Source organism: Saccostrea cucullata, unplaced genomic scaffold (genome assembly GCF_032062105.1).
Source record: "Saccostrea cucullata isolate Sc308-1 unplaced genomic scaffold, CSIRO_AGI_Scuc_v1 ctg937, whole genome shotgun sequence".
Taxonomy (NCBI): domain Eukaryota; kingdom Metazoa; phylum Mollusca; class Bivalvia; order Ostreida; family Ostreidae; genus Saccostrea; species Saccostrea cuccullata.
In genome coordinates, this window is record NW_026927959.1 from 265632 (window position 1) to 281109 (window position 15478).

Sequence of the window (15478 nt, forward strand, 5' to 3'; positions counted from 1 at the left end):
GTTGGACTTTAACACAAAAAATCTTTTGAAATTGCATTTTTTATACTTTCCTTGATGACAATAATAAAATTCAACAGAAAGCTCATTTTTTACATATTTAGCTCATAATATTTTTACGAAACTGAATATAGATTCGGGCACTTACTTTTCAAGATGGCTGCGCCCATGAAGGAGGCAGATTCGAATAGAGAGAATGTAGAAGACGATACCCTGAACTTGTCATCGCCCTCTTTCGATCCTTTAAGGGCTCTTCACAGTAGTCGAGTCGTATTGCCATGCCCAAACACAGTGCCGTTAAATAACATTGCCGAATATGTGTCATTTACTGAAGGGAAATCCAGAAGACAGAGACAAGCTCAGAAACACACAGTACCACAGAAAAGTTACATGCTACTCATAAAGGTACAGGTGTACCTAAGGAGAAAAATGAAAAGGGTGACAGTGAAAGAAAACTTCCAAGGAATAGAAGAAATGTCCTCACTAGAATGGAAGGTTTGTATTGTAATTATCAAGATATTTTAAATGTTTTATATTTTAACTTCATTCTACTTATTCTGAGATTCCTCTGACTCTAACCCCTGCTTTTTTATCATGACCTGTGCGGGGAGAACAAGTCATAAAGAAGTTGTGACTAGAGTTCAGCGGAATCTTGGACTACACTATCCTTAGCTGCAAAACTGAATCTCTCTGAAAAAATATATTGATGGACCTGAGAGCTACAATGCCATCATTAAAAAAACTGTATATTCATAATGCACAAAAAAATATGCTGTTTCTCGATTTATTTCTCCATGATTTTAACAAGAGGCCCAGGGGCCACATCACTCACCAAAGCACATCAGCTAAGAAAAAGCACATGAGGATGATTTCACATGAGTTTCATCTTTCCTGTCTCAATGGTTCTCAAGGAAAAGATTTTTAAAGATTTTTCCTATATATTCACATGTAAAACTTTGATGACCATTTTTGCCCCACCCTACCCCCTCGGGGTCATGATTTGAACAAACTTGAATCTACACTACCTGAGGATAATTTCACCTGAGTTTCATCTTTCTTGCCTCAATGGTTTTAAACTTTAATCTACACTACATCTACCTGAGGATGATTTCACATGAGTTTCATCTTTCCTGACCCAGTGGTTCTTGAGAAGATTTTTGAAGACTTTTCCTATATATTCCTATGTAAACTTTGATCGGCCATTTTGGCCCCACCCTACTCCCGAGGGTCATGATTTGAACTACCTGAGGGTGATTCCACAGGAGTTTCATCTTTCCTGGCCCAGTGGTTCTTAAGAAGAATATTTTTAAAGATTTTTCCTATATACTTCCTATGCAAATTTTGATTGGCCATTTTGGCCCCACCCTACCCCGGGGGTCATGATTTGAACAAACTTGAATTTACACTACCTGAGGATGATTCCACATGATTTTCATCTTTCCTGGCCCAGTGGTTCTTGAGAAGAAGATTTTTAAAAATGCCATTAATTTTTCTCTAATTCATAATTATCTCCCCTTGGAAAAGGGCGTGGCCTTTCATTTGAACAAACTTGAATCCCCTTTACCCAAGGATACACTGTAGCAAGTTTGATTGAAATTGGCCCAGTGGATCTTGAGAAGAAGATGAAAATGTGAAAAGTTTACTACGACGACGACAAACAACGGACAAATTTTGATCAGAAAAGCTCACTTGAGCCTTCGGCTCAGGTGAGCTAAAAATGTCATCTCAAAATATTACTTACCATGTGTTCCGAACTTTTTCTTTCACTGTTTCCACAACAAAACATTTATTATGATTGTTGTTAATAGCCCTCGTGTCCCAGAAACTGAGATCCCCGAAAATTTTGTTTATTTACATTGCCATTTTGGTTTGCAAGATAATTCGGTCCATTGCGCTTTGTGCATATGTCAACTATAAGTACTTGATATAGGAGTAAAAAAAATTTTTAAATCTACTAAACTTTCTTTGCAATTGAGGTAAGGATTTTTAAAGAATTAATCCAGAACCAAGCACAACTTTTTGTGCACGATAAATACACAGTTTTTTCAATGGGTGGCACTGTAGCTCTCTGGTCTATCAATTAAATTTTTTTCAGAGAGCTACAGTTCTGCAGCTACATTATCCTATCAAGTGTTAAAATATGCATTTAGAACATTTTATTATAATATTTTATATAAGTGGGGTACTCTGCCATTATGGCTGTGCAATAGGTGGTTTTCCATTGAGTTGATTTAAGCAAGAGTTATTCCCCATGGCTGCTATATTATAGGCCCCTTCATTATTCAACCAAGTTCAGTTTGTTATACTGAATAATTACGTAATTATTTACTTAGAAACTAGTCCTTTTTCTTCTATTAAACAAATTATATATGTTCACTATATTTTTTTTTAATTTAAAGAGTATAAAAGAGGACCACTCAATTTTCTGCAAAGGTGTGTTCAAGAAAGGCTGTTAGTTCAGGTGTGGATTCGAAGTGCAGTTGATCTGAGGGGAATGTGTAAAGGATACATAGTAGCTTTTGACAAACATTTCAATCTTGTAAGTGTTGTTCTTCATTGTGCAGATTTATATTTGCTTGCATTTCACAATATGTGGGTCAAAATTATGTGTCAATTAAGAGTTTGCTTTAAAGGTAAATAAATGTTAAAAAATTCTAAAATTTTTACCTGTTTTAAATATGTTATGTCTATTCTACAGTCCCTGTAGACATAACAAAACGTATGCATAAAATAAATAGACATTTCAGAAAAGATTCAATTTTGGAATTTTTGGTAGGGGGGGGGGGGGTGTGAGTTTGCTAAACTGAAAATGATGACTAACAATCATTTTGTATTGAAGATTACTGTTGACTTTCTAGCAATCATTTAATCACTAAAATTACTTCTTGCTAAAATTCAATACTTATTTTCAAGAACAAATTTCTAAATTTGCATCTTGCTAAAAATTTCACTTACCCTGGTCCACTGTAGTTCTAATTTATGATACATCTTTGTATTTTATTCCAGGCAATGATTGATGTTGATGAGCTTTATAGGTGTCCATTGTGGAAAGAGGCACAACTACGCAAGGACAGCAAGGTAAAGACATGAACGAAACTTGTCATTTTATAAACATATTATGAAAATCTAGGTAACTTGTGTTTTGCATAAAAAATGGCTAGTACATGATACCGTATCAATTCTTGATACATTTCTCGAACCAGGAGCAGTTTTGTTGAATAAAATTAGATTGCCTTCTATTTTAAGGTACAGTGTACCAACATTTACAATATTATGTTCAGAACATTACTTTATTAATGATAATAATAATGATAAGCATTTCATATACACTGAATTTTAAAACAAAATAACTCTTGTATTTCTGTTACAGAGAGAAAAACGGAGACTTAAACAACTAAAAGAACAAATGGCACAATTGTCAATGACTGCTCAAACAACCACCACCAGGGAGTCGTATTCAGAGGAAAAAGACAGCAAGGAAAGTGAAATCAAAGTTGTCTCCCTTCCTCAGGTACCAAACAAAGTGATCTCATCAAAGACAGAAAGAAACTCTACCTCAGAACTTCAGTCTGTAGAAAAGATTCAGATGTCAGGTAAAAATCAGACAGATTCATCATCAGTGAGTGAATGTGAAACACAAAATCAAAATGCCGAAGCACCTCAAGCCAGTGAACAAACACCTCATGTGCCAGAGACTGTCTCCATTGAAGATGACCCTACCTCCCTTAATAAAGAAGAACCTCTTCCTTCTAAATCGTTACCTCAGTTTCTAGAAAGACACGTCAATCAACTGTTTGTAAGGGGAGATAATGTTGTTTCTATTATGATGCTAGAATGAAATTGGTTGATTTTTTGCAAGAAGACATTTTATTTCAGTTGTTTATTATGTGAGATTTATTGTTGTACCTACTGGTATTATGAATTTGAAAGAAATTGTAGATTTTTTTTTCCCTACAAAGCCTTTTTTTTTTCTTCTAAAAATTCTGTTCTGTTCAGAACTGAGTTTCCAAAGGATTGATTGATTGTACATGTATATTGTTTAACGTCCCTCTAGAGAATTTTTCACTCATATGGAGACACCACCTCTTGCCGGTGGAGAGCTGCAATTCTGTCCTATACTCGGCACTGAAGCCAGCACCTACTGTGACACGTGACCTCAGTTCATAAGGTCTCATCTGAAAAAAAACGGTCTCCACATCCCACGGTGGAATTCGAACCCATGCCGTTAGGATCAGCTCCTTACTTTGTGACTCTAGAGCAGACACTTTAACCACCATGCCATGCAGATGACAGTTTCCATATGGTGGTAATGATTAAGAATAAGGAGTACATATAGTTTTATATTGTCAAACAGCACCGTGTCCCTTTGATCATAATATTGACATTGGGATGTGACTGAAATGTACAAACTGCTATAATTTGAAGAAACAGCAATTCCTTTAATCTCCCTCTCTACAAGAAATAGAGGTACTCCAAGACAGAATGTACTCCTGCAAAGAAACAAAACGGAAATTTGGGAGTTTTGTCTCTTTGCAGGAGTACGTTCTGACTTAAACTAACTATTTCTTGTGGAGATATTTTGATATGCGTACATGTACAGTATAAGGGTTGTCTGGTAAAATCATGGACAAAGCGTTTTTCTCGAAAAATAATGGGCACACTTATCTGAAGTTTTTAGTAGATGTGTATGTGGGACTTATCTAACTTTATGTTTAGCAAAGAGGAAACCCGACGCTGTTTTAGACACTGACTTGATCATCCATTGATGATACAATACATAAAATCTCATCATTTGTTTATTTATGCATATATCTATTTAAAATTTGTTTTGTATAGTGATATTATATGTACTAAAGAGTATTGACAATTTTAGAATGAAATGCTGATTACTTTTCACTCCAGATTACTTGTCCACGCTTTTACAAGACAACCCTTGTATGTGTGCATATATGATAAATCAGCAAAGTTAATTTTCATGCAGTTATTTTATGCAGACTAACTTATTAAAGAGCATATGAGTAGTTTCTATGATACATGGCAAGCCTGGCCTCTTACCCTCTCTAAATTAGCACAAAAAATTAGCCAAGAGGTTCTTGAGAAAAAGTTGAAAATGTGAAAAGTTTACAGAATGACAGCGGATGACAGACAACAAGTGATCAGAAAAACTCACTTTAGCTTTCAGCTCAGGTGAGCTAAGAAAAAAGGATAAAATTGATGTATGATTCTTTAATAATGTAAAGATCTTACTAGAAACATAAAATACACATTATCCCGGTAACCTGAATGTGATATACATAATATACACTAATATATCTATAACAAAACTAACAGTTGAAAATGAGATACATGTATGTACAGATAAAAACAGTTCCCTTGTTATCCCACATTAAAGTTTGGAGGAGGAACATTTGGATCAAACTGGGGTCCTGGAATTTGTTGGAATGCGGGATTCTGAATGTACCTCTGATCAGTCAGCACTGGTCGATTGAACACAGGGGGTGGTTGTCCAAAACAATGTGGGGGAGGGGGGAGTGACATATTGGGAAATCTTCCACCAAGATTTGGATAATATTGTCCTCCATTTTGTAAAGTTTCACTTGGTGGATTTTGTCCGCTGATCTGGAAGTTTGTTGATTGTGTGGTAGGAATGTTAGAATAGTTATTCTGATTCCAGTTGGATTGATACTGAGATGGATTGTTCCACACCTGTGACACACTCGGATCAGGGTACCTGGGCTGGAAGATGGGTGACCTGACTGGTCCTCCATTCTGATACACTGCTGGACTGTTCTGATTCTCTGTCATTTGTGGAAACCTTGGAGGTGCTCCGAATGGCTGGAAGGACTGGTATTCCATTCTAGGTTGACCTTGATGTCTTCCTCCTCTTTGGTTGAAGTTTCTCCCTCTGCCAGTCTGATTATTTCTATACTCCCCATGATTTGCATGGGCAAAGTTGCCAGATATTCTTTCCCCAGCACCTGTTAGAGATAAAAAAATTTCAGAGACAAAGCTATACACGTATACGTTTAATAGAGCTAGCTTTTTTAAATTATAAAATGTAAACTAAATTCTAACTGGATGAACCTAATGATGGACAAATATCATATTGTATTTAGGACATATTATTTATTTCCATCCAGTTACGTACATATATATTGAATTTGTTTTTAAAAAAGTGAAAATCAAGGACATTACGTCTGTAAAAGTGAAATAAAAGCCCTTGTACTGCTAAGTCAATTTCTTTTCTGTATGTGATCATTGTAATACATGTATGAACTGTCATTAGTTAAAAATCTGAAACAGTGAAAAGGATTTCCATAGAATAATCTTTCAGAATCAAAAGCAATTCAAAATCGTATACAGTATATACACTGCATTTTTAAATATAACAGAGTCTGACATATGAAAGGTGTAATACCTGAATTCGTTTCTTCTGTTTCAGGTTCAAAGGACTGCCTGAAAATACGAAAAAAAAAAATTGTATTAAACTACCATACATTAACAACAAATCCTAATCACAAACGTCAATTGAGATGAACCATCTTATACCTGTCCTTCTGTCTTCTTCTGCGAACTTTACGAGCTCCAGGAAGTTGGGTACCGTCTTCCTCATTACCACGGTTACGCGCCTTCGCTTTGGCTCTTCTTTCTTCTTCATCATCAGAATAATCAATGTACTAAGATAAAATCAGAAAATTTATATTCAACATGAGATGATGATATCCATTGAGAATAATTTTGAATATCTAATTAATTTATAGTCATTAAAAAAATTCCTTTTTCGTGCATTAGCCATTTTTTTTATAACCAATTCCATATGGCTGTGCATCTGAAAAAACATGATTTTGAATAAAAATTAAGAACTCTCATAGTAAATATTATACATTTTCAATTTGTTCCAAAAAGAGTGTAGCTTAGACAAAATTTGTGACAATATTTTACATCCATATCAAAACCAATATATCTTCCCTCTATGAGGAGGGAATTATTTAACCATTAAAAGTTACCTTTGCTGGTGGTTCATTATTGTCTTCCCAGGATGCATCAGAACCTTTCATTCTAATGAAATTAATATTGAGAAACTTTAGCTGATAATGAACCATTGCAATATTGAACTATTTGATAACTATAATTGTTAAGCATTATGTACAAATGTTATTGACAGGGTTCTTTAAAGTTTTTTTTTATGCCGTAGTCCCCTGTAAATTAGAGTTTCATTTTTTTTTACATGTCTGGGACATTAATTTCAAACCCTGGTTGATGTAGAAGTATACACTCACTGTCTGAGGTGTTCCACAAACACATAATTGGTCAGCTTCTCTACTTTGGGGGCACAGTACACCTTCTCTCCATTGCTGACGGACCTCGTCTCGATGTCTGTGATGCTGTTAAACCTGACAGAGTACCACGGGGATCCTACTGGTCCAAACACCTCAAAGATCTGACAACGAAACACATCAAAAATAAAACTACAAGTATTGTATCATTACATGATTTGACAGCAATCTTTTCATACATTAGAATCTCCAAATGCTTTCTGTAAATCAAACAATCATATGGATTTCAATTTACTTCTGCCTTTAAACATATACTGGGGTATAAGGGTTGGACTTTTACATAGGAGTGATTCAGCAAATAAAGAATGTGTGATGTTTAAGGTAAAAAAAAAATTTTTGTCAAATATGCTCTATTTTCATAAAAAAAAGAAAGAAAAAAACCTTTTTGAAAAGCCCTGTAATTATTAGCTGATTTATGATAAAGAAATATTGAAGGAATTTATTTGAATATCTAATGTTCTTGACAAGATATTACTCTTTAAATCTTGTCCCCAGTATGAAAGATGTTGAAGTAATATTATCCTGAAGTAATATAGAAACAAGAGGCCCATGGGCCACATCGCTCACCTGAGAAGCTTTGACCATTCTCTTCTTTACCAGATTTCCTCCTTGTAATACATAATGCATCTCCACCCTACCCCACTGATCATAATTTAGACATTTTTAAATCTACATTACCCCAGGATCCTTCAATGTGCACATAAGTTTCAGCTTTTCGGGCCCAGTGGTTCTTGAGAAGAAGATTTTCAAAGATTTTTCCTATATATTTCTATGTAAAACTTTGATTCCCCATTGTGGCCCCGCCCTACCCCCGGGGGGTCATGATTTGAACAATTTAGAATCTACACTTCCCCAGGGTGCTTCCACATAAGTTTCAGCTTTTCTGGCCCAGTGGTTCTTGAGAAGAAGATTTTCAAAGATTTTTCCTATATATTTCTATGTAAAACTTTGATTCCCCATTGTGGCCCCGCCCTTCCCCCAGGGGTCATGATTTGAACAATTTAAAATCTACACTACCCCAAGATGCTTCCACATAAGTTTCAGATTTTCTGGCCCAGTGGTTCTTGAGAAGAAGATTTTCAAAGATTTTTCCTATATATTTCTATGTAAAACTTTGACTCCCCATTATGGCCCCGCCCTCCCCCTTGGGGTCATGATTTGAACAATTTAGAATCTACACTATACCAGGATGCTTCAATATAAGTTTCAGCTTTTCTGGCCCAGTGGTTCTTGAGAAGAAGATTTTTTAATGACCCAACCCTATTTTTGTCTTTTCTTGATTATCTCCCTTGCGAGGGGATATGTCCCTTTATTTTAACAATTTAAATTTCCCTTCACCCAAGGATGCTTTGTACTAAGTTTGGTCAAAATTGGCCCAGTGGTTCTGGAGAAGAAGTCGAAAATGTGAAAAGTTTACAGACGGACGGACAGACAGACGGACGACGGACAAAATGTGATCAGAAAAGCTCACTTGAGCCTTCGGCTCAGGTGAGCTAAAAAGATAACTACCTGACCAAGCACCACTCTTCCTTCCAGAAACAAAATAGTGTTCTCATTCAAAGGAGGAATATTTTGATTGGCTTTTACTATCACTGGAAAAGATAAAGATTATTATACTGCAATGTATTGAAACACCTACAAGCATTTTTTTTTCATTTATGTAATATATAGCTCTGCAAATATGTGTACTAACCCAAACATCCCACAACTCCTGTGATAGTTCCGGTATGGACAAGTTCTACATTGGGATCCACAGTAATAACAAGATCATCAAGGGGAGGTAACTCCTGTAAAATATTTTGTGACAAACCATGATACCAATTTATCAATTTCCTTGAGAAAAATTGCATATTACCAGTACTAGTTAAATTGCCACCCAAAGTTCCACCCCTGAGTTGATCAAATCTAAATTGTACTTACCTCAGGGTAAACTTCTCCTTTAGTCCTCAAGTCACTGTCTTTCTTCCCTTTTGCTCTAAAAAAAAATTAAAAAAAAACATTTAAATTATTGCTTTGAAGTTTGAAACATGGACTGCTTGATGACAAAAATTGCATATAAAGATCTATACTTATTTACTTACTTATTTTCCTCATCAGAATCAATAACGATACACTTTTCTTCATGTGTTAATATCACAGAATCCTCGGAATCACTGCTGGAATCAGACGATTCACCCTGTTTCTCTCTGTACGCTGATTCAATAGCTTTATCATCTGTTTTACACAACTCATTGTCTGCATCTATCACAATTACTTCTGTCAGTTTAGAAGGCAATGGTTCAGTTGGCAAAATGCTTGAGGGAAGTGATTCTGTATTTGCTGCTGTTTTTGTCCCTGTTTGTGAATCATGGGTGGACATGTCAGAGGAGTGAGAATGATTCACTGCCTCTGTGCTGGTAGATACTGGTAAAAGTTCTGGTGCTTTGTCCCTTTCAGTTTCATCAATAGGCTTGTTGTTACTTTCATCTCTTTCACCATTTGCAAAATTAATGTCAATTAAGTCTTGCCTCTTCTCAGTTCCAATAATTGTCAATTCCTCTGATTCTTTAGTTACAATCTTTGTGGATGACAACTGGGAATTAGTTTCCTCATTATCATTTTTGAGCTGATCATTGGTTGTGTTAGATTTAGTGGAAGATTCTACAAGAACCCTTTCATTGGTAAGAACTGTCATGCCATTATCTTCCACTGAACATTCCTTGGTATCTGTGTTTGGGTCCATGGTTGTCACTTTATATTAAACTTGTCTTTAAACTTTCAAATGGTGACATTTATTTGTCAGATAAAAGGAATTCAAATTCTTTATCAAGAAAGACACAATTAAAACTAAACTTTCACAATCAAATACACATGAAATCCCCTTTTCCCTTTGTTCCTTCTGGCTGAAAAAGTCACAAAATTGAAACCTAAAAATATAAAGGGAAAAAACACATCAGTATTTTTTTTTTACTATTTAGTTATAGTCTTGACACTTTCTAGACCAAAATTTTACCATTTCTCTCATGAATGAAATATTGTTGAGGACCAATTAGATATATGCCAATGAGCATATCAGTGGAGACTGAGTAGATTAAAAGTAAGAACAAATTCTAAATGGCATTGTTTGGCTTATAATCATTTTATAGAAGCCATACCATACTCTGGTTACTCTGAAGTCATGCACAATCTCTTGATTTAGCTTTATTCATATTGTTTTATTAATCCATTCAGAGAAGCTTGATAAAGCTGCTAGCTTGATAAAGCTACTTATGCAGTTTTTCAAAAAATTGTTTCTTGTAAGAAATAGACAAAATATTGCAAGTATTTGACTATTCATGAATGTACCATAAAATATCAAAAAGCAACCAAATTCAAAGATAATTTAGAATTTTTAGTACATATTCATAAGCATCTCAAGGAGACACAATTTTGATGATTGATTTTTTCAAACGTGTTGTTTTCAGAAGAGTTCAAAGTTCTAATTCTATCGATGCGTTGAGGTGCAACTTTTCAAAGATATACATAAATAACACATTTATAACAAGAGGCCCAGGGGCCACATCATTCACCTGAACACAACGGCTAGAAAAAAGCACATATCGGATTAGAACTGAAAGTTTACTGAGGTTGGGGGGAGGGGGGGGCTTGAATTTTAGCCCCCCAAGGGGTCATGATTTGAACAAGCTAGAATCAACACTACATGAGGATGATTCTATATAAATATCACTAATCATGGCTATGAAGTACTTAAAAAGAAGATTTTAAAAGGTTTGCCTATCTATTCCTATGTAAAACTTTGATTTGCCATTTTGGCCCCACCCTATCCCCGGGGGTCACAATTTGTACAAACTTGAACCTTCACTACCTGAGGATAATTTCACATGAGTTTCATCTTTCCTGTCTCAATGGTTCTTGAGAAGAAGATTTTTAAAGATTTTTCCTATATATTTCTATGTAAAACTTTGATCGGCCATATTGGCCCCACCCTACCCCCAGGGGTCATGATTTGAACAAACATAAGTCTACACTACCTGAGGATGATTCCGCATGAGTTTCATCTTTCCTGGCCCAGTGGTTCTTGAGAAGAAGATTTTTAAAGATTTTTCCTATATACTCCTATGTAGAACTTTGATCGGCCATTCCCCACCCTAGTCCTGGGGGTTACAATTTGTACAAACTTGAATCAACAGTACCTGAGGATGATTTCACATCAGTTTCATCTTACCTGGCTCAATGATTCTTGATAAAAAAATTTTAAAAGATTTTTCATATATATTTCTATGTAAAACTTTGATCGGCCATATTGGCCCCACCCTACCCACATGGGTCATGATTTGAACAAATTTGAATCTACACTACCTGAGGATGATTCCATATGAGTTTCATCTTTCCTGGCCAAGTGGTTCTTGAGAAGAGGATTTTTTAAAAATGCCATTAATTTTTCTCTAATTCATAATCATCTCCCCTTGGAAAAGGGCGTGACCCTTCATTTGAATAAACTTGAATTCCCTTCACCTAAGGATACTTTGTGGCAAGTTTGGTTGAAATTGGCTCATTGGTTCTTGAGAAGAAGATGAAAATTTAAAAAGTTTACGACAACGCCGACGCCGAAGCCGACAACAACGACTACAACAACGACAGACAACGGACAAATTTTGATCAGAAAAGCTCACTTGAGCCCTCGGGTCAGGTGAGCTAAAAAAAAGTGATAAAATACCTTCATTACCTCAAATCAAACTAATTCAAGCTATCAATACTAAATATTCTTATACTAATATACCCCTACTAAACAGTCCCTATATAATTTTTTACTTTAAAAAGTTCAACTGACTATTGGTCCAGGAACTCTTAAAATAGACTGTTAAAAAAGATTACCTCCACTGATGTTTCCCTATAAAAAAGTAAGGCATTAAAATGTGAATAATTCCCCAGAAATCTCAGTAAATGGACTAGTTTCCCGTGCATTAGTTAAATGAGCTAATCCCTGCTTCGGAAGCTAATTCCCCAGTAACCTTAATCCTCTACATTTTACTTTGGAATTGGTCTAATATGTTAATAAACTAATTCCCTGAGCATTAGTCTTGAAGCTAATTCCCCGCCACTCATAATCCTCTATTTGTATCAGTATAATAAAACAGTTAAAAAGTATATCATTGAGGGAGTTAGCAAGATTCCAGTTCCCCTCAACCAGTACTATTTTCCTCGGTGTGCTGCACCTCGGGAAATAGTCCTGGTCTTGGGGAACTGGAATCTTGAAGTTGTTAACTCCCTTAGGCCATTCCAAGTTTTTTCTATGTTTAGCATCAGCGTGCGCCTTGGTTTATGACACCCCAAATCAGAAACCAGAAGTCTCTGTCGAGACTGTAGCTCTACTGGATTATACTTAAAACAAAGGAAGAGAAAAGTAGCAGTTGGGACTTGAGACTTTAAATCAGCAATAAATAGAAAAATGATCCTTGCCACTCATCAAAATAAAAACCAATGCACAGAATTATGTATCTTAGTATAGTCTACTTGTGTGCCAAGTTATAATGAAATCAGACCAAAACTGCAGGAGGAGTAGCATTTTGAAAGAATTTCACAGAAATTTCTATTTTTAGTAACCATGGCAACATTGTTCATTGAAATCAAAAACCGATGCACAGAATTATGTATCTTAGTGTAGTCTACTTGTATGCCAAGTTATATCAAAATCAGACCAAAACTGTAGGAGGAATAGCATTTTGAAAGAATTTCACAGAAATTTCTATTTTTAGTAACCACGGCAACACCGTTTATGGAAATCAAAAACCGATGCATAGAATTATGTATCTCAGTGTAGTCTACTTGTGTGCCAAGTTATACTGAAATCGGACCAAATCTGTAGGAGTAGTAGCATTTTGAAAGAATTTCAAAGAAATTTCTATTTTTAGTAAACAAGGCAACACCGTTCATCGAAATCAAAAACCGATGCACAGAATTATGTATCTTAGTGTAGTCTACTTGTGTGCCAAGTTATAATGAAATTGGACCAAAACTGTAGGAGGAGTAGCAATTTGAAAGAATTTCGCAGAAATTTCTATTTTTAATAACCACGGCAACACCGTTCATCGAAATCAAAACCTGATGCACAGAATTATGTATCTTAGTGTAGTCTACTTGTGTGCCAAGTTATACTGAAATCGGACCAAATCTGTAGGAGGAGTAGCATTTTGAAAGAATTTCAAAGAAATTTCTATTTTTAGTAACCACGGCAACACCGTTCATCGAAATCAAAAACCGATGCACAGAATTATGTATCTTAGTGTAGTCTACTTTTGTGCCAAGTTATATTGAAATCAGACCAAAACTGTAGGAGGAGTAGCATTTTGAAAGAATTTCACAGAAATTTCTATTTTTAGTAACCATGGCAACACCGTTCATCAAAATCAAAAACCAATGCAAAAAATTATGTATCTTAGTGTAGTCTACTTGTGTGCCAAGTTATATTGAAATCGGACCAAAACTGTAGGAGGAGTAGCATTTTGAAAAATTGTCTACAGACAGACAGACAGACAGACAGACGGACAGACGGACGGACGACGGATGCATTACTATCGCATAAGCTCTTCTGGTCTCTGACCAGTAGAGCTAAAAACACACAACATCAGGAGTCCTGAAATTGATAAAATTTAGTCGAAATTTTTTATTTTGTAAATTTCTCCAAATAATTCTGTACAGTAAGTTATAATGGGTGTATTTAAAGCATTTAATCCCTTGTTTTTGCTTATGAATAGATATTTCTTCTATTAAAACAGTTTAGTTAGATCAAATCATTTGAAGGATGTGATTTTTATGACTTTTAAGCTTGTGTTTTATGTTTTGGCCATCTTCGCTAGCCAAGGGTTTCTGATACGATGCTCTCCTCATAAACCCTTGGCCTACGGTGTTCATAGAAATGATTTTTTTTCCAGAGTTCTGATTGGATTTCAGTACACCCAGGTCGACCAATCAGCAATTGTTTTTTGTAAATGACGATATTTGCGTTCCGGATACATCTTCACTCTTTAATCTTGGAAATGAAAAACGCAAGTAAACAACGATCCGTAAGATAACATTCAATTCTATGAATAGCCATGGTATCATCCAATATCTTCTAAATATGTGATTAAGAATCTATATTGAAGCTTCAGATTTGTTCTATAAATAATGAATAAACATAACTCAATTATTGCTTCTTAATTATTCTTGAAAAAACTTTGATTTAATTTTTTTTAACAAATGTCTTTACTTCTGGCGATGACGCAATCTGTGCGTACCTGATAGATTCAAGATCACGTGACGGAAAACAATCCCGTCTTTTGACTTCACCGTAGGCCAAGGGTTTATGAGGAGAGGAGCGTATCAGAAACCCTTGGCTAGCGAAGATGTGTTTTGGCTTGTGTGTTTTTTGCGAATAGGTAGGTAGGTTTTTAAAAGATGGGTGGACGCTAAACAGAGAAAAAACTTGTAATGGCCTTAATGATATACTTTAACTGTATACTGTTGCCAGCTGACATCATATGGCACCGAACTGAGTTATCTTTTCATTCAGCAATTGAGTAAATCAAAACAGTTGTTGACAGGAGTCTTGGGAAACAGTCGACCTGTGACCTATGGTCTTGGGCAACAGCTTACACTCTGGTCCAACAATCAACTTCCCTCTACCCCAATCAACAACTGTATAATATTACCTGACCTGGTGAATTTACAATTTATATATCCCCCCTCTTAATCATGTTAATTGGGTACTTTTAAATACAATTCCCATTAGCCATATGTTTTTTAACAGAAACCTAACTTATCACGATAAACCTATTGTTCTAAATAAGGTGTTGTACAGCATATACATATGCAGCAGGATTAGTTCATGTAAACATAAACAGCAGTCAGTGAGTAACTCTTAATTAAATGTCTCTGCAGAAACATTTATTCTGAATTTTATACAAATATTTTGAGCGTTAAATATATTCCTGATTCATGATAGATGACATTAGATGTGCATCTGTGCATTATCAGTGTATTACTTACCAGTTCATAAAATAAAAGTAATAAAGAGGAACACGTGGGAAAGTGAAACCAAGTGCACATGTACCAAGTGTTGCATTAACTGGTACGTAAATATTTCGAAAGAATGTGTTTTTTTTGTACTGATAGAAAAGTCAAAG

General features: G+C 35.3%; 2 protein-coding genes across 2 annotated transcripts; one reads left to right on the forward strand and one right to left on the reverse strand.

Annotated features, from left to right (window-relative positions):
* The first annotated feature begins 142 nt into the window (after positions 1–142).
* On the forward strand, positions 143–3940 carry LOC134275997 (U7 snRNA-associated Sm-like protein LSm11). The gene is given in 5 exon segments (XM_062758270.1): positions 143–364; positions 367–492; positions 2397–2536; positions 3004–3075; positions 3368–3940. Coding segments are annotated over 5 exon segments (1017 nt in total). The 5' UTR covers positions 143–153; the 3' UTR covers positions 3836–3940.
* A 1268-nt stretch (positions 3941–5208) lies between these two features.
* Positions 5209–15399, reverse strand: LOC134275999 (H/ACA ribonucleoprotein complex non-core subunit NAF1-like). The gene is made up of 10 exons (XM_062758273.1): positions 15342–15399; positions 9416–10240; positions 9255–9309; positions 9028–9121; positions 8844–8926; positions 7278–7438; positions 7005–7056; positions 6547–6674; positions 6416–6453; positions 5209–5975 (listed from the first exon to the last, which is right to left on the reverse strand). Exons 2-10 carry the CDS (start codon positions 10054–10056, stop codon positions 5374–5376), a joined length of 1854 nt encoding a protein of 617 aa, XP_062614257.1. The 5' UTR covers positions 10057–10240; positions 15342–15399; the 3' UTR covers positions 5209–5373.
* Between the last annotated feature and the right edge of the window lie 79 nt (positions 15400–15478).

Bases quoted from the DNA above. Each gene is read 5' to 3' on its own strand.
- LOC134275999 (XM_062758273.1), bottom strand. From the start codon at position 10,056: ATGGACCCAAACACAGATACCAAGGAATGTTCAGTGGAAGATAATGGC. The intron at 9,122-9,254 runs GTAAGTACAATT...AATATTTTACAG, and splicing joins AAGGAGAAGTTTACCCTGAG to GAGTTACCTCCCCTTGATGA. The intron at 7,057-7,277 runs GTGAGTGTATAC...TAATTTCATTAG, and splicing joins TTTGTGGAACACCTCAGACA to AATGAAAGGTTCTGATGCAT.